Source organism: Leptodactylus fuscus, chromosome 1 (assembly GCF_031893055.1).
Source record: "Leptodactylus fuscus isolate aLepFus1 chromosome 1, aLepFus1.hap2, whole genome shotgun sequence".
Taxonomy (NCBI): domain Eukaryota; kingdom Metazoa; phylum Chordata; class Amphibia; order Anura; family Leptodactylidae; genus Leptodactylus; species Leptodactylus fuscus.
In genome coordinates this window covers 147,884,494-147,904,042 of record NC_134265.1, presented here as the reverse complement: position 1 = coordinate 147,904,042, position 19,549 = coordinate 147,884,494, and the positions used below count along the sequence as shown (strand labels likewise).

Below are 19,549 nucleotides of genomic sequence, written 5' to 3'. Positions count from 1 at the left end.
AGAGGCGGGTTCCTAAAGAAGATAGAGGCGTCACTGGAGAGTTCTCTGGCAGCATTGGGGACGCCCCCAGTGCTGCAAGAGAACTCATTTGCATACCGAAGAAAACTCTGTTTTCTATGGAATGGCGGCGTGGAGAAGACATCTAAAGGTAGGAGACTAATAACCTTTCTTAAGGCTATTCCGACGTGTTATCAAGAAAAAAAGGCTAGCCAATGATAGGATCCCTCTAACCCAGTTTTCTTGATATGCAAGTTACTCTTTAGGGAGCACCAAAAGCGTTATCCTTGTTCCCCGAGCACCGTTGTGTCATTAGCCGCCTTCATTTCTCACCTCCCCTTTCTTGAAAGACAATTCCTCCTTCTCCACCTCTTCACTGGGTAGCTAGTCACATTCAGCACGATTAAAATATCATGCATGTGCTGTACGTGGCTAGCTGGTTTGGAAGCCATGAAGAGGAGTAGAAGGAGAAGGAGGGATCATCTTTCAAGAAGGGGGCGGTGAGAAATGGAGGAGGCTGGTGAAGCAGTGGTGCTCAGGGAACAGGGGTAACGCTGCCAGTGCTCCCTGAAGAGTAATTAGCAAATAAAAAAAAAACAGGTTAATTCAAAAAACGGCTGCAAGGATCAATGAATGACAGATATGCCTAGAATAGCCTTTCTAAGGACTATGTAAAGATATGCTTATTCAAAAAAACAATCTAGCCAGTGATGGACTCCCTTTAAGTAATCCCGAGACACAGGTTGCCAATGTGACCGTTATTTTTCTATTGCTGTTCCGTAACCTTATGTTATCCACACACTGACTGTGAAAATAAATAGCATTAAATTCACATGGAAATTTAAGGGATAGTCCAGCAAGCACCACAGCCCCTTCCAACAGCTAATCAGCGTAGGTCCTGGTTGTCAGACCTTCACTGATCTCTAATTGATGACGTATCCTGACAATAGCTAATGAATAAAGTTTAGTTAGACATTTCTTTTAACATGTTACAAATTAACGTTTTGTGGCAAATCCACACCAAAGAAATTTACAGTAACGCATGCGAATTTTGCCACTAAGTTTTTGTCTAGTGTGGACACACCCTTGGTTGTTTTTTTGTGTTTTTTTGTTTAAGCTTATTACATAGCAATGAATGTCATTTTCTTTTGCAAATGTCCACCTATTTGATTGCACTGTGAGTGAACATGCCGGCTATCTGCTGCTATTTCTGTTATTAGAAAGATACTCCAATAAAAGTCTCCATGCATAGTGAAAGCTCCTCTGACAGTGATGATTCAGAGATTTCTTCGGACCTCATTATTCAAGAACCTGCCATGTGTGAAATTCTCGAGAAAAACAGCATGAAAAACTACAAGCGCTTACAGGTATCATGAAGAACAGTGACAATGCTTTTTTCTTTTGCCCTGTTTTAAATGTAAAAACTAGTAATTAACCTTGTCTTGTAACTAATCTGGGTCCAGTCTTTATATTTTCAGTGCTAATTATAACATAAGGGGCATGAGTGGTTGTAACTCTCAACATCTGCAACTGAAGTATTTCATTCTGCGAAGGACTGATTTACTTTCAATGTAATGTCTGCTTTTACTGTAACCACTGTCTAAAGTGTTATATCTTTTATTGACAGATTGCATTGCAAGAATGTCAACTGAGGCTGGAGGAGGAACAAAAAACAAGATTAAGGGCTGATGACAGGATAATGGAGGTAATCTAGTAATGCACTTAATCCAGTTACACCCTTAATTCCCGTAAATAGAAGCTGATATATGGATACAATAATCCATGGTTTTACTTGTCTATATCCTGTCATTATCTCCTGTTTTATTAAATGATTCTGATAATGTACAGCTTCAACAGATAAGTTTTTTTTAACTGCATTCTGACCATCAAAGTTTTGTAGACACCCAGTGGGTGGGCATGCAACACTGCAGTAATGTTTTAAAACATCATTGCAAAATCTGCAGCGATATAGACACTGTGCAGCTACAGAGGAGAGATGCAAGCTTACAGAAACGGCCAGATCTCCAGATAGAGAAGGCACAACTGGTTTATTGCCACTCTGTATACCTTTGGCACTCCAGCGGTTGTGAAACTACAACTCCCAGCATGCATACTCGTTCTGCTGTTTTTAGAACTCCCATGGAAGTGTAGGGAGTATATTGGGAATTGTAGTTTCACAGCAGCTGGAGTGCTGAAGGTTGCTGACCCCTGCTGTATACAGAGTGCTCATTGAGTGCTGTGTATACTGGTAGAAAACTGCTATGATGCTTTCTCCCATCCCGGTGATCATGCAATTGTCAGGTGCAGGGAAACTCCAGGAAAGGATAGGTCTTGGCATAAACATGTCAGCATTTTATAGTACCTACAAAGTAGATGGGATTCTGGCCCATGTACACATTGCAGAAAAACATCCAAAGCGGACATGCTTCAATGTAAAAAACCATTGCGTTTTTGTAAATCACATTGTCAATTATACCTACAAAAATGCTGCCGTTTTCTGTACAGGTGTAATTGAAGCAGAAAGTCTGTAGAGAAAAACTCTGCAAACTTTCTCTGAGAAGCAGTGCAGGAAAAACAGTCATATTTTTTCCCTATTGCTTGCTACTAGAGATGAGCGAACACTGTTTGGATCAGCCGATCTGAACAGCACACTCCCATAGAAATGAATGGAAGCACCTGTGATGCTGACTTTGCTGGCAGCCGGACGGCATCACAGGTGCTTCCATTCATTTCTATGGGAGCGTGCTGTTCAGATCGGCTGATCCGAACAGTGTTCGCTCATCTCTACTTGCTACGTTTTGCCTTAGCGTAAAGGTCCCCTCAGGCTATGAACTAGGTAAACAGGTGGTAATACACCTGACATGGCTTATATGATATAATCACATAAAGATATGTGATAGATTGTTCTAAAAGTGAAATTACTTATTACATTATTTATGCACATTTCATTCCAATCGTGACATTCCTCATATCATAGTAGACTAAGCAGAGATATTTTCTATATTCCTACGTGTTAGTCAGAAAAAAGGGTATATGATGATAGGATCCCTTTAATAGAGCCAAATTCAAATAATTATTTTCATAAGAACAGAAAATTAACATTATATCATGGGGGGGAAAAAAAGGTGATCATAGCAAATCAAGTATTAATTTCATAAGTCTCCATGCACGTGACTGTGTGCTCTCAGTGTGCTAGCCTTGTTTTTCACAGCTAGCATACTGACGCATTCATTTCTATGGCTACATACACACTCCCATGTATTATCACTGACTGTGGAGGCACAGGTTTCATCCATGTGCGTATAATCCTGACCCGGCTACATGCACATGGTCGTGTGTCTGTAGCCTTATAAAGAGAAATGTTACTATTTGACCATTTATGTTATGTTATTTGTTGTAGTTGGAAGTTGAAAATACCCGATTGCGACAAATAAATAAAACCCTTTCCGAAGCACTTGAATCACGAAATGTAACTTCTGTACTCCTTGAGGATGATGGTGTTCTGGACAGTATTGAAAAATCATTCAATAAATTCCATGCTTTCTTGGATCTTTTAAAGGATGCTGGGTAGGTACAAAACTTCCCATAATAGATTGCTCCTTTTTTTTTGTTTCCCAGTAAATGGTATGCCCCTTTGGAAAGGGAATAAACAATGTTTTTGAGGGATAAATTACCTATTTTTCCAAAGTGAACTAGTATTGGAAGAAATAATTTTCAATTCCATTTTTCTTCAATGATAAAGTAATTGCTGATTTTCTAGTATATATCACTCACTAATAAGGCTTTATTCACACATCATGTTCTTAATCAGCTGTAAGTCACATGATCACTGTGTGATCTTGTTTTTTTCAAGCATGGATTGCTATGCAAACAGGAGGTCTCTGCCGGCAGATACTATTGAGAACTGGCATGTGACCTCAGATTTATTATTCCCGCTATGTATTCTTCTGTTAAAATGCCTCTTGGAAAATTTGTACAACTTTTTATTATACAAACCATAACATTTGTTTCTCAATATTGGATTGAAAATGGCCAATCCCTTTAAGCTTTAATTCTACAGTATATTTTATCTGTAAAATGGTGCTTGGATATGGGCATTTTTTAAAACTCTAGTAGTACGTATGTTTTAATAGTTTAATATATTTTATAATGCATTATCTTCTTTCTGATTTAAACAGTATAATTGTTCTACAAGCAATCTTTTAAAGAGGACCTTTCATCAGATCGGGCACAGGCAGTTCTATATACTGCTGGAAAGCTGACAGTGCGCTGAATTCAGCGCACTGTCGGCTTTCCCGATCTGTGCTCTGGGTAAAGAGCTATTGGTCCCGGTACTGTAGCGCTTTACAGTCAGAAGGGCGTTTCTGACAGTTAGCCAGGACCGTCCTTCTGTACAAGCAGCGCCAATAGCGCTGTACAGTGTGAGCGGGGAGGAACGCCCCCCTACCTCTGCTCACAGTACTCGTCCATAGATGAGTATTATCAGGACCGGGAGGGGGGAGTTCCTCCCCGCCCCACAGTACAGCGCGATAGGCGCTGCTGGGCAGAAGGGCGTCCCTGGCTAAATGTCAGAAACGCCCTTCTGTAAAGCGCTACAGTACCGGGACCGATAGCGCTTTACATCGGGCACAGATCGGGAAAGCCGACAGTGCGCTGAATTCAGCGCACTGTCAGCTTTCCAGCAGTATATAGAACTGCATGTGCCCGATCTGATGAAAGGTCCTCTTTAAAAGGTGTTCCCTTGACTTCTTACTAAGAATACAAAATTAGGAAAACTGTATTTATTTTTAACCTATGCACATATAACATAAAATCACACCATCTGGTATTTTATCAGACAGGAAGACAAGTGTGTTTTTGTGTCCTTTTATCATGTTGTGTTTTTAATACATACTAAACATCTCTTGAGAGAGAGAGTATTTTGCATTACAATTTGAAGCCGTCCATGGAAAATATTAAGGAGCATAAATAGATTTTGCTGTCGAGCAGTGCCAGGTAAACACTTGTCTGTGGTATCCACAGGAGGAAGATCAGGACTACTGTTACTTGATTGTTTTGCATTGCACCTAATTATGGTATTCATTAACTCTGCTGGATAACAGTCCTGGTGGCCTTCTTACAGTGCATACCAGGTCTACCATGTAATCTGTGTAAATGAATGCTTGATGTCTCTGGTGGAAAGTGTTACTAATGCAAGATAGGATCTCCTGAGAACACCAGCAGAAAGCCCTAGGATAGAAAAACTGTGTCTAAATAAAAAGCCTTTTACGTGACATATTTTACAAAATATTTAGATTTTTTTCAAAATATAATATCATATACTGTGTCTGCTCTTATTTTTTAGGATTGGAATATATGATGACTGTATATATTACCCCTTAAGTTTATATTTGTTTCAGAATGATGCAGGTCTGAGACATTAAGTGTAGAGATGAGCGAACACTGTTTGGAACAGCCGTTCCGAACAGCACGCTCCCATAGAAATGAATGAAAGCGGCCGGCACGCGGGGGGTTAAGCGGCCGGCCGCCGGCAAAGTGTACGTGCCAGCTGCTTCCATTTATTTCTATGGGAGTGTGCTGTTCGGATCGGCTGATCCGAACAGTGTTTGCTCATCTCTAATTAAGAGTAAAAAACCAAAAAAAAACCTGACCATACACATTAAATTAACAATCCCCCAACATGCTAACCATCTAATGTGTATGGGGCCTCCTGACTACAGATGTTGGTAGAAAAAAGAACTGGGCAGTTGGATTTCAACATGCCCAATCCTTTTGTTCTCAGATGAGATAAGCCTGTTCCTGTGGTGTTTGGCAGTGGGCTTCTTCCCAGAATATATATTCCTGGAATAATCAATGAGATATTTTGTTTTAAGGTTGGGACAACTTGCTAGTTTGGCCGGCATTGATCAATCAGACTTTGCCATACCTGGGGATCCTCAGTTATCTTCCACAATTGAAAGAGCTCAACAACCTTCATCTGAGATATTCCATAGCCTGCAAAGAACATACTTAGTTGACCAGGTAATAACTAACAAAGTAGAAGCAGTTTGCCATTATGAAAGGGGCTGTCCAGTTTCAGCAAATAAATGTTATTGTTTGTATACTGAAAGGTTGTACAATTTTCCAATACACTTTCTGTATCAATTCCTTACGGTTTTCTAGATGTCTGCTTGTTGTCATTCATTCTGCTGACTTACCAGTGGATACAAATCAGTCCATAGCCATGAAATGGACACACAGCTGCACAACTTGTTACAGTCACAGTTCAGTGATTAGAGCTCTGTCTTGTAATGAGCCTTACACCTGTTTGTCACCACATGACCATGGACTGTATATCACATGACTATGGACTGTAGCCACTGGAAGTAAACGGAATAAATGACAGCAAGCAGAGATCTAGAAAACCATGAGGAATTGGTTCAGAAATGTATTTGAAAATTGTACAACCTTTCAGTATACAAACCATAACATTTATTTGCTGAAACTGAACAGCACCTTTAATTGTACTATTTTTCATATTAAAGAAGACATTTCACCACCTGGGGCACTGCTAGAAAGCCGACAGTACGCTGAATTCAGCGGCTTTCCCGTTATGTGCCTCATGTGAAGAGCTATCAGTGCTGGTACCGTAGCTCTTCACTGTCAAGAGGGTGTTTCTAACAGTCAGTCAGGAACACCCTAACTCACAGTAGCGCCTATTGCTCTGTACTGTGAGAGGGGGCATTCCCTACCACCTGGGGATGACGCTGATTGGTGAGGAACACCCCCCTACTGCTCGTCTAGGGCGCTATTGTGAGGAAGGGTGTTCCTAACTGACTGTCAGAAATGCCCTTCTGACAGTGAAGAGCTACGGTACCGACACTGATAGCTCTTCACTGGGGGCACAGAACAGGAAAGCCGATAGTCTGCTGATTCCATATTATATTGTAACTCACAAGTTTCTATTTTTGTAACTTTTTTTACTTAATTTTATAACTTAAGTTCTGTGCATACATCAGAGTGTGCCATCTGAGGGGGGAGTCCAAAGGTCCATTTTGTTTCTATGAAAATAGAGCAGGTGCTATTCTGTTCCGTTTCATCTGAACAGAATGGATTAAAGCCCCCATAGAACCAAGTACATAATGGAATGCAATTGGATGGCACTCAGATCAGACTACATTCCGCTGCAAACTCTGCCCCACCTCAGATGCACACTTGGTTGTGTGCATGTGGTCTAAGGGAGCTGTCACACAATGTTTGTTGTCATACTCCATGCCATCTGGGCAGTTAAGGAACATTCAGTGCTAGTTAACAGTACTGAGTAACTGCTTTCAACACAGAATAATCACTAATAACAGCATTTCAGTGGTTAGGCAGGAGTCAAATGCTTCTCTTTTAGCCCTTTGGCACCCAGTGACGTGACTTATGTAAAAATTATAAAGGGGTTTTCTGGGTTGACCTAGGTTTAGGATAGCTTGCTAGAGGATACAATTCACTCCACAGGGTTTGGTTCACAAGTAGGGTTCCACCCCATATAGACAATTGTATACAAAGACTTCGTGCTCAATGAGGTACACTATTCCCAGAGCCATTACTCTATTCTACGGCCATTCAGCACCTTGTTGATCCCTCTCCTCTGCTACAATCCAATCCAAGACTTATGAAGGCTACATTGATCTAGCTGAAAACATCACATTGACCTTGGATTGTATATCAAAATAAAAAAAAACATTGGATTTCACCATTACCTCATTGAGTGCCAATTGTTTGTATACATTAGGATTAAGATAGGTCATGTATATGAAATATATAGGTCATAAATGAATGCTGGTGAAACACTGGGAACACCTGGAACCTACACTGATCAGCTAGATAAAGATACTGCAGTGCTTGTATTCAATGAACAGACAGCAGCACTTATTCAAAGTACTTTACATCTCATGAAGGGGTAGGGGGTGCTTTTTATAGCAGCGTAGCCCTTCTTGAATGGGACTAAGCTGCTCTTTTACCATGTGACCAATGAACATGTCATCAGCACAGACAAAAGGACACAGCATTCACAAAGTGCTTGTTAAACCCCCACAGATCACATATCGAAGATCTATCTTAAAGATACTTGATCAATATTTAACTTCTGGCTTGGTATGAACATTAGTGTAATGTCCAATGTAAAGAGTAAACATCATGAAAATGAAACAAAAATAACAAATGAAATTGCAGTTTTTTTCATTCAGTCCCTCCAAAATTATTAATAGAAGCTAAATAAAACATCATGTACAATGTTGTTCCATAAGAAAATGGTACTCTTAATTCTATAAACTGTACCCTGCCCCATTTACTGTAATTGTGTCTGATGAATGTGCCATCACGTGGCCTGTGAAGGGGATTCACTGACCGGAGTATTGCTGCTGCTTTAAACAGCTAATCGGTGGAGGTCCTGGGCATCTGAACCCCACAGAGCAAATTTTGATTACGTATCCTGAGAATTAAAAGTTATTAAAGTCCCAGTTGAAACAACATTTCATAGTTTATATTATCTGAATACACTATACCCACACACACACATACATATATACTATATATAAATTAATTTCAAACGCTCCTAGTTTTTGGTTTTGATAAAGAGTTCAAATACAGACGTGTGTAGGAGGTCCTGGTATGTTTTCCCATGTCTTATGTTTGAATATGTGCCATTTTTTAGGCTGACAGCAAAGATAATGAAAATGTTCCACCAGAGAGCTCCTATACAGTAGAGGTGACAGCTAACCCTCCTGATTGTGCATCTGATGAAATCCGTTCTACCAGAGAGAAGAGCAAAATAGAAGTGGGTCTTGATCTTTCTATAAAGAACGTAGAGACTTGCAATAACAACAGGATGGCGTCTGAACAGCAAAGCACCAAAGATGCAGGCGTTTTGAAAGAATCCGACCTGTCTGACAGTAAAAGGGCTGATAGTGAGTGCTCAGGATCAGATTCTAGTCGAAGCAGAAAATACCATGCCAGTAGCAGTTCTAAGGAATCCACTAGCGGTAAGCATCGGAAACACTCTTCAAAAAGAAGCCTCTCAAAAGGGACAAGCAAAGCTTATCCTGACAACTTGGAAAATCAGAATGGTTTAAAAGCGTCACTTTTTTCTGATGCCAGTGTAGAATCAGAAATCCCAGGTAACTTTTAAGTTTGTAAACACAGTGGGGGGAATTTATCAACAGGCCGGAGCTTCTTAAAGAGGACCTTTCATGGTCCGGGGCCGACAGTGCTGGAAAGCCGACAGTACACAGAATTCAGCGCACTGTTGGCTTTCCCAATCTGTACTCAATTTGCTCTTTATAGTCAGAAGGGCGTTCCTGACAGTCTGTCAGGTAGATCCTTCTTCAAAGCAGCGCCTATAGCGCTGTACAGTGTGAGCGGGGAGGAACGCTCCCTCCCCACCTGATAATACTCATCTATGGATGAGCACTGTGAGTAGAGGGAGGGGGCGTTCCTCGCCGCTCACACTGTACAGCGCGATAGGCACTGTCAGGAACGCCCTTCTAACTGTAAAGAGCTACGGTACCAGGACTGAAAGCTCTTTACCTGGGGCACAGATCAGGAAAGCCGACACTGCGCTGAATTCAGCGCACTGTCTGCTTTCCAGCAGTGTATAGAACTGTCTATGCCCCAGACCATAAAAGGTCCTCTTTAAGGGCTAGTCCACACGGGGGTAGTGAAGGCGTATTTTGCTCCTGATTATGACGCGGGAAGCCGCATCAGAATAGGACCAAAATGTGACTGTCGCGGCTTCCGTCAGTCGCGGCTTCCCACTCTGGAGTAGGCCCAAATGTAATGGGCCTAGTCCTGAGGGTGCTGTCGCGAGGCAGATGCAGGGGCTGAATCGGCCGTGGAAACCGCCTGAAGAAAGGGCAGCTTGCGTCTTTTTTCTGTGAGCGGGAACATACCGCTCACGGAAAAAAGGAAGCTAGCAGTCTACATAGACCTCTATTGTGAGGGGACAGATTCTGAGGTGTATTCGGCATCAAAATCTGTCCCCTCTTGCCCTGTGTGAGTGAGCCCTAATAATTCTGGTGCATCTCACACCAATGGGGAAATTGGTTAAAACTGGTCTTAATGAATTCTCCCCCAGTGGGGCAAGTTGGAGCACTCAGGACCAGTAAGATGGCACTCTAAGAACGGCAAAAATAAATGAGAATACTATAGAGTCTTCGAGGTAATTCATTAGGAAATTACAATAAATACATCCTGGGAGAACAGAATTTTAAACTGAAGTAAAAGCAGTCAGACAACAAAACCTATACTTGTTGATGTGAATATATTTAAATTTTAAAATTGGTTGACATTTGTGTGTAGTTTTTGGATATTTATATAATAATGTAATATTTTTCTATGAGATCACATAAATAAATTTAGTTTTTTCTATTTCTAGTGTTTCTATTTCTTTACTGCCTATTCAGAAAAGTTTAGCGCAAAAACAAAGGTAATGCTGTATGCAGGGAAAATTTGTTTAAAGTACAGCCATGCAGTTTTTAAAGGGGTGCCTTATATATTAAAGGGAGTCTGTCAGCAGGAAAATGAGTATAAAAATAATGTCAGTACCTTTTAGATCGGCTTGTACATTTTCTAATGATGTCTTTCTTATTCTGCATTGCAGCTCCATTTTCATGAAAATCAATATTTTGTTCTTATGCAAATTAACTAAAAAGTGTTTAAGGGCCTGTCTTCTCCTGCCAGGGCTTAGCTTTGCGCTATAGATCACGAACTATACCTGAAGACAAAGTGGATGTCACTCGAGCAATGGGGGGCAGAGTTGGGGGAACAATTAGAGGCGGATAGCTAGAATAAAAAAAAGTGAAGCCCCAGCAGAAGGAACAACCCTAAAGCCCTTTTCAACTAATTTGCATAAGATTAAAATACAGATTTTCCAGAAAATGGAGCTGCAATGCAGAATCAGAAAGTCATCTTTGTAAAGTATATAAACCGCCTTATAAGATGCTGTTGTTAGTGTGATACAGATTTTCCTGCTGACAGACTCCCTTTGCTACAGTAAATGCGTTAATGTGCAACGTTTTGCACAAGTGGATGAGATTTTATATTTCAATGTTTTTGTTGAATTTTATGGCAAAAAGGGGATATAAAAGTGGGAAAGGGATATGGGGGTTATAATGACCCAGTATTTGAATTTAGTGGATGAGATTTTGGTAAATCGTATTGACAGTTTCCTGAAAAAAAAAAAAAAATCTGCTGTAGTTTACCTGTGGTGCGGGTTTAAATTCTGCAACATGGTAATTTATGCTGCAGATTCTCAGCACGGTTTTACTTTTTGCTATGCAAAGAAGGAAATCTGCATCATTTCCTGAATGAAATCTGGCACAAAAACACACATTGTGATGCTTTTCTTTCCCTTCTGTTGCAGATTCCCCCTTGTGTTTTTACCTCTAGGAAGCTTCTTTCTGTAATCTAGCCTTTATGTATAACTATTTTTCTTGTTGGATTGATAACTACGGTAATATGTAAAATGCCCTTAGGCAACTATAATCCACTTCTAGCTTATAACCTTTAGTGATATCAATAGTAAACGTATACAAAGTGTGGCCATTAGCATAAGTGAGGTAAACTCCCTAGTCCTGCCAATGTCAGTTATAAAATATGAAGTACTTATATTACGCTGCTAGCTAATGTAGAAAACGTCTGTGTTTCAGTTAGGTATTACTTACCACAAAGCTTCATCATTGTTATTAAAAGCTTCTGTTGGCTATTACAAGCCACAATTCATTCAGTGGAATAGCAGCATGACAATATGGTGGCAAGACGGCCATGAGTTCTCATACCATTAGAACCTGGCTCTGCTCCCACCACCCCATTCACAGCCAGGGGCTGGATGAGACCACAGAAGCAGAGGTGGGCAGTGCCCTTTAATGTTGTTGAGTATGACTGGTTCTGGCATAGGAACTCATAGCTTTCTCCAAAAGCCCTCCATGACAGCACTACAGCGGGTCAAATCTCCATCCCCTATTAGAAAAACACACAAGAGGTTAAATAGTCCCTCCCCACATCCCTCTTCAGTGTTTTTCCTGCCCCTTTTAGTGGGCAGACAAAAGGTTGCTGCACGTGCAGTGAAGATAAAGTGTACCTGCGGTGTCTCCACAGTACTACTGTGCTCTCCCCTAGAGTTCAGGTTTTCCTCCTCCTCTTGCACCCCATGGGTAAAGTTGAAGTGGTGGATGCAAGCCTGTGTTCTTCCTACCTGCCTATGTAACACAGCAGACACCCGGCAGCTATGGCAGCCGCCATCTTTAAACACCTGGAATCCGCCGTACTAGAACGATGGATGTCGGCAAAGGGTTAATGGTGCAACTGCATAGGGCCACCTTAAAGGGATCCTATCATTCAGATGGCATTTTTTGTAGCGAACATGTCGGAATAGCCTTAAGAAAGGCTATTCATCTCTTACCTTTAGATGTCTTCTCTGCGCCGCCGTTCCTTAGAAATCCCGGTTTTCGACGGTATGCAAATGAGTTCTCTCGTAGTACTGGGGGAGGGCCCTAGCGCTCAAACAGCACTGGGGGCATCCCCAAAGCTGCGAGAGAACTCTCCAGCGCCGCCTCCATCTTCTTCCGGCACAGGCGGTGACACTTGTAGGCCTTGGGCAGAGCCGACTGCGCAAGCCCACAAGCCAGAAGAAAATGGCCGCTTACCGTGTAAGTGGCCATTTTTCTTGTGGCTGCAGGCACGCACAGTAGGCTCTGCCTGAGGCCTACATTTTAATCAGCACTGCTTTGCTTGTTGTATATTACTATAGATAACCTTACTGGCTACTGTCATCAATCAGTTTTTCACTTTCATTGAAGTGAAAGCAAAAAAAAAAAATCTAATTTTTTTCATAGGTATAAATGTGCATGTTATATGTATTTAGTTTATATAAAACTATGTTCATCTTGGACAATAATTGAGGGTCTTAGAGTAGATTCATATGTAGCAGATTATTTGTAAAACTTCTGCAATAAATATGCAGTTTTTCATTTCTTGAGTTATATGTCAGACAGATCTTGATCATGTTCTCAATAGACCGCACACAGTCCTGTCAATAGGTGAACATATGAACTTGGTTGATCCATTTCAGTGAAAAGTAGGTAAACTTCTCTTTTTTTTTTGGGGGGGGGGGGCTGTGATTGTGCTTGGGGCTATTTCCAGATCCCGCCTTCCCCTCCAACCAAAACCTACTCTTTATTTATAAATTTCTTCTGACTTTATTTTTTTTCTCTCTCACTGTCTCCTTTTCTTTTCCTCTAATCTCTTCCTTTTCCCTACTTGTCCTCTCCTCTCACTCTTCTTCCGCTTTCCTTATGTTTACTTCGCCCTTAATGGTCTTTGCCGCCGCCCTGGATTTTCCTCTAGGCAGCCATTGGATTGCAATGTTTGGATTTAATTGTTTCAATTGTTTCTTTTGCATGTTTATGCTTGTTTTTGCTTTTGTAACTCTAAAAGTTTTATAAAACCTTTGAATTGGGAAAAAAAGCCATCTGGCAATAAGTCACATAGAAATATGTGTGTAGTCACAAGGGAAATGTATTTTCTTGTATGTGTGTGCACTTTCCTTATATAAATGTAGAAAATAGCAGTGCATGGAAAAATATCTGTATGCACGTTCAGAGTCTATAATGTACGTAGTTTTGCTGGCAGTAATACTCAACCTTTAGCCCACAGGTACTATCATGTGCTTAATAATTAGTACATTGAGTTCAATGCAGTTCATGCCTGCCTATGCACATTTTACTTGCTGTATTCTCTAAACATAAGGTAACATAATGTAACGTAATAATCATTACATTGAGGATATACCCAATAACTTACACAAAACTGCAATGCACCTGCATACAATTTTATGTTTGCTTAAGCAAAATGTCAGTATGTTATTAATGAAAATAAATTAATTTAAAATCAGGTCTGCAGAAACAAAAACTGGGGAAAAGTTTCTAAATAAAACGTCTGTGACGTTTTGCCAAGTATTTTTTTTTCTTTGTTCACACTGAACAATGAAAAACAACCAAAAAATTTCTGTAAACCATCAACAAAGAGGATACCTGCCCGTGATGTTTAGACTTTTCAGGTGGAACACGTGTGCCTGTGGATCAGCTGTTGAACCAAAGCAGACTTACGATTATAAAACAACTTTTCAAGACTTAATAGTACAAGTAAATACTATACAAGAAACTTCACTATGTACCGGCACCACTGCAAATGCAATCTGTTGCAATGCTTTTACCTGGCAGCTAGGGGCCTAATGAAGGCCCTGAGGTCTGTCTACAGGATATCCCTACCAGACTGCGCCAGTCTATCCCTACAGACTGCCTGTCAGATTCAAGCAGACCATGTAATGTATAAATTCTGAAGTGTGTGGATGGGATTAGCCAGAATCCCATTCACTTTGCAGGTACTATAAAACACAGCATTCTTTGTCGGGTTTTTGCAGAGGAAACGCAGCTTTTTTTGTTGCAGATTTTGCTGCAGTTTTTTGAGCCAAAGCCAGGAGTGGATTGAGCAAAAGGTAAAACTGTAAGTACTTCCTATATACAGTATTTCCCATTCCCTTTCAGTCTTGGCTTTGGCTCAAAAAAAAAAAAAAAACGCAGCAGAATCTGCAACAAAAAACTGTTAGGGCTCGTTCACATCTGCGGCCCGGCACTCCGTACTTAGGTTTCCGTTTCCTGCCTAAAACAGAGGCAGGATACGGAAACCTGCAGGAGTCTCTCTCACCCATTCATTTGAATGGGTGAGAGAGATGTCCGGCCGTGCGCGGCGGTGAGCGGTTTAGGCTCTCCGCCGCGAAACCGGGTTTTATAATCCGGACACAGAGTCGGACATGCAGTACTCTGTGTCCGGATAAAAAAAATCCGGTTTCGCGGCGGAGAGCCTAAAACGCTCACCGCCGCGCACGGCCGGACCCGGTCTATGGTTTCCGTCTTCTGGCATGCAGAAGACGGAAACCATAGAACGGAGACCCCAAACGCAGGTGTGAACCCAGCGTTAGACGTTTCCCTTCTGTTAAATCCACTCCTGGCTTTGGCTCAAAAACCCCCACAGCAAAATCAAATAAAAAAGGCTTCAATTCCACAATGTGGGGCTTTTGCCTAGGACATTCCACATTATTAAGCAGGGCACAGGTTACAAGCAATATGGGAAAGAAAAAGGAACTCTCTGCTGCCGAAAAATGGACGGGTGCGGTAGTGGTTTGGTATAGTATACTATTAAGTCTATCTGTAGCAGTATTACCGTATTTTTCGGACTATAAGACGCACTGGACTATAAGACGCAGGTTTTAGAGGAGGAAAATAGGGAAAAAAAATTTTGAAGCAAAAACTGGTAAAATATTTAATATATGGAAGTTGTAGTTTTGCAACAGCTGCAAGGCCACATTGACAGGTGACCCTGCAGCTGTACGGGGATGCATAGAGCGTTTTTTTTGCGGGGCCAGCTGTACTTTTTAGTTATACCATTTTGGGGGATATCTATTGCTTAGATCACCTTGTATTGAAAAAAAAACAGGAGGTGATTTAGAACTTTTATTTATTTCATATTTTTAAAGCTTTTTTTTTTTTACTATTTTATTCCCCCCCGGGGGCTTGAACCTGCGGTCACTTGATCGCAAGTCCCATAGACGGCAATACAACTGTATTGCCGTCTATGGGACATTCTGTCTATTAGTATTACGGCTGGTCATAGACCCAGCCGCAATACTAATATATAGCAGTGACAGGCCGGGGAGCCTCATTAGGCTCCCGGCTGTCACCCGAACAGGTCGGCTCCTGCGATATCGCCGCGCAGGAGCCGGCCTGCAACTTTACAGGTACGGGGCCGATGGGGACCGGCCCCGGGGGAGAAGGGGCCACCGATACTGACCCGGCATCCGCTGTACTAGAGAGGCGGATGCCGGGGAGGGATAGACGCCGGGGCCTGAGACATCGCTACGATCCTCTGCCCTGCATGAAGCCATCGGCGGGGGCACGGAGGAGCCCCTGCCGCTGCTGGCTTCATGCATGGCAGAGGAGCGCAGCGATGTCTCAGGCCCCGGCACCTGTAATGGCGTCTATCACTTGCCGGCTTCCGCCTCTCTATTACAGCGGATGCCAGGCGCCACCTTCAGACTATAAGACGCACCCTTCTTTTTCCCCAAAATTTTTGTCTTATAGTCCGAAAAATACGGTATATGTTTCTAGGTGTCTTTAATTTATTTCTTCTGCATTATGCATATTACCTGCCTTTATTTATTTGTTGATCAGCCCTTGTATCAGCTAGGTTATACCTATATTATATATATTGACATCTTTACTTCTCCTTTCTTTACCTTACCTACCACCCTTTTGGTGGCTGGCTTGTCCATTATTGAGACCTATTTCAGTCTCCAAATATTTCAGTCTCCGCAAAATTATGCGCGTTATATGCCTATAACGACTCATTGAAATGAATGGAATCTGTTTTGAGCGCTCACATTCTGACACGTGTATAGGTGCCAGAATGCGCGCTCAAAAACTCTGTGTGAACTGGCCCTAAGGTCATGGAGTGGCCTAGCCTAACCTCCCCTTAAAATGATAGACTGTTCATGTCTTTGTCAGTGGGCAAACTTACAAAATCAGCAAGGGATCAAATACTTATTTCCTTCACTTTATCAGAAGTAACTAAAATGTGATCTGTAATACAGTGGTAGCAACTGAATATTTTGGGGGAGGTTGTAGAATCCCTTTAATTGTGTTATTAATGTTAGTACCTCTATATGCCTCACATTAATAGTACTTAAAGGGATTCTACCATTAAAAAAACTTTTTTTTTCTAGGTAACACATTGGAGTAGCCTTTAGAAAGGCTATTCATCTCCTACCTTTGGAAGTGATCTCCGCCGCGCCGTTCGTTCGAAATACCGGTTTGTACCGGTATGCTAATTAGTTCTCTCGCAGCGATGGGGGCGTCCCCCAGCGCAGGAGATGCGATGGGGGCGTCCCCATTGCTGCTCGAAAACCGATTCCAGCGCCGCCTCTATCTTCTTCTGCATCCTTCCCTTCCTTCTTCGGCTTGACGTCGGACGCCTGCGCAGTACGCTCTGTTCGGCGAACTTGGGGTGTCGGCACTATGACCGTGGGCATGCGCAGTACGTTCGGCGAAGTTCGGCTGGAATCGGTTTTCGAGCAGCAATGGGGACGCCCCCATCGCATCTCCTGCGCTGGGGGACGCCCCCATTGCTGTGAGAGAACTAATTAGCATACCGGTACAAACCGGTATTTCGAATAAAGGGCGCGGCGGAGATCACTTCCAAAGGTAGGAGACGAATAGCCTTTCTAAAGGCTATTACGTGTTACCTAGAAAAAAAAGTTTTTAATGGTAGAATCCCTTTAACCCCATAATAAACCTCACACATGAACTTACTCTCTCCCTTTATGACTTTGAGGTTCTTCATGGGCTTACTAACTACAATGTGAAACACATAGTGTAATCAATGTTGAACCTCCCGAACCCTCACATTTTGGGCCCTTTCACACTACACTACTATACAGTATAACTGCTTTTCTGTCTGCATGCTATATGTGAAAAAAATCAGACAACACACAGATCCATTATAGTCAATATGGCCTTTCACACGTCCATTGTTTTTCATGGACGTAGAGACACTGAGAAAAAACCTTGTAGCATGCACTATTTTTTTCTAACTTATATCCCTCTTGGCCATTCAAGTTTGTGTCTGTGAACAAATATAGGAAAGTCTAGAACTAACTCCTCAATTATTACACTGATAACCAACGCCATTATGGGTGCCTCAGAGAACTGGGTATTACCTATCACTTGATTAGGATGTCAAAAAAAACAAACAAAAAAAAACACTTGCACACAGAAAAACACCAGGATGTGTGATGTCCTTGTTTGTTGGTCAGTAAAATGGACAGCTAGTGTGAAAATAGTCTAAGCCTAAATTCACACGGAAATCAACTGTGCGACAGCCATTTTTTATTTTTTTTTTAATGGTCGTCACAAGGTCCCATTAACTTCACTGTGTGTGAGTGGGGGCTGTTCATGTGAACGATATTCTGATGGTTCGAAAAAGTGCTGTAAGTCTGGCTTTTCCATCCATTGGCTTCAGTTTAAAAGAACGGACACCAAATGGATCCCATTATAGTCAATGGGGTCCGCTAGGCACTGTTCGTGTCCACTATTTTAGAGGTCCATGCGTCCAATATTCTGGTTCTCTCACGGACACATTGACGCAGATGTGAACATAGTGTAAGGTCTCACGTAGCAGGTCCAGAATAGATATTATCCTATAATAGAATAAATCTTGGCAAACAGCAGTGGAAACTTGGTAGTTTTCCCATAGGTATTAATCCCATAAGTATTAATTCAGTCTTTGCATTGCAAAAGGTGACAACCACCCCAAACTTGCAACCACACTTTGACATGATGCAGGATTTTTCAGCAGTGTGTGGGTGAGATGTGTTTCACTACACTTGGACTGTACTGTATATTACAGCAGGTTAGCTACAGCAATTCCTCCTGTGACTTACATGCTGTTACTAGATCACATGTGGCCCTGTCTACATATCTGTGGTGTTTATCCACTGACAGATCAGAGCAAAATACATAGCAAAAAGAGGACCTTTCACTTCCTGGGGCACATGCGGTGTAATACACTACTAGAAAGACGACAGTACACTGAATTAAGCACACTATTGGCTTTCCCGTTCTGTGCCCCCACTGAAGAGCTATCAGTGCCAGTACCGTAGCTCTTCACTGTCAGAAGGGCGTTTCTGACATTCAGTCAGGAACGCCCCTCCTCACAGTAGCGTCTGTAGTGCTGTACTGTGAGAGCAGTGAGGAACGCCCCCTCCTGATAGTACTCGTCCATAGATGAGTACTCAGGAGGAGTTCCTCACCGTTCAGTGTCATGGCTGGGCGGTAAGGAACGCTCCCTTTCTCAATACAGCGCTATAGATGCTACTGTGAGGAAGGGGGTTCCTGATTGTCAGAAACACCCTTCTGACAGTGAAGAGCTATGGTACTGGCACAGATAGCTCGTCACCGAGGGCACAGAAAGGGAAAGCCGACAGTGTACTGAATTCAGCGCACTGTCGGCTTTCTAGCGCTGTATTACACCGCAGGTGCCCCAGGAGGTGGAAGGTCCTCTTTAAGCATACAAAGTTGTAAAACTCCAAATTTTCACCGCACTTAGGTTCACACCTGTGCCCTGTCTCCGTTCGGGGTTTCCTTCCCTGAATCTGCTTAAAAAAAGCGGAAAGAAAAGTATTGCAAGTTGGACTTTTCTTTTCACATTTTGTGGGCAGAAACCCGGCTAACCCCGTTAGTCTATGGGGTCCGCGGGTTACCACCTTTTTAAGTGGATAGGGAAATGTTCACAAGGCGGAAATTACATAGGAATTCGTCTTCATTTTCCGCTGCTGGCATTTTCGCCCGTGGTCGGCCACAACCAGATGCTGGTGCAGGGCCTTGGCATTTCATTGCGGCTCCCCGCTACTGATAAGGCCCAGATGAATGAACCTGGGCAGCAGAGGATCTTGAGCTGCAGACTCCATGGATGAGCT

At 42.2% G+C, this 19,549-nt stretch overlaps 1 protein-coding gene across 1 annotated transcript in view; it reads left to right on the top strand.

Annotated features, from left to right (window-relative positions):
- Window positions 1-9,181, top strand: part of CEP78 (centrosomal protein 78) — a 40,322-nt gene extending 31,141 nt beyond the window's left edge. Inside the window, exons 11-15 of the mRNA XM_075278244.1 lie at window positions 1,218-1,364; window positions 1,625-1,702; window positions 3,398-3,564; window positions 5,871-6,018; window positions 8,678-9,181. Of these exons, the coding sequence (XP_075134345.1) occupies window positions 1,218-1,364; window positions 1,625-1,702; window positions 3,398-3,564; window positions 5,871-6,018; window positions 8,678-9,151 (1,014 nt within the window). The 3' untranslated portion in view covers window positions 9,152-9,181. The remainder of the gene's footprint in view (window positions 1-1,217; window positions 1,365-1,624; window positions 1,703-3,397; window positions 3,565-5,870; window positions 6,019-8,677) is intronic.
- Window positions 9,182-19,549: the final 10,368 nt, after the last annotated feature.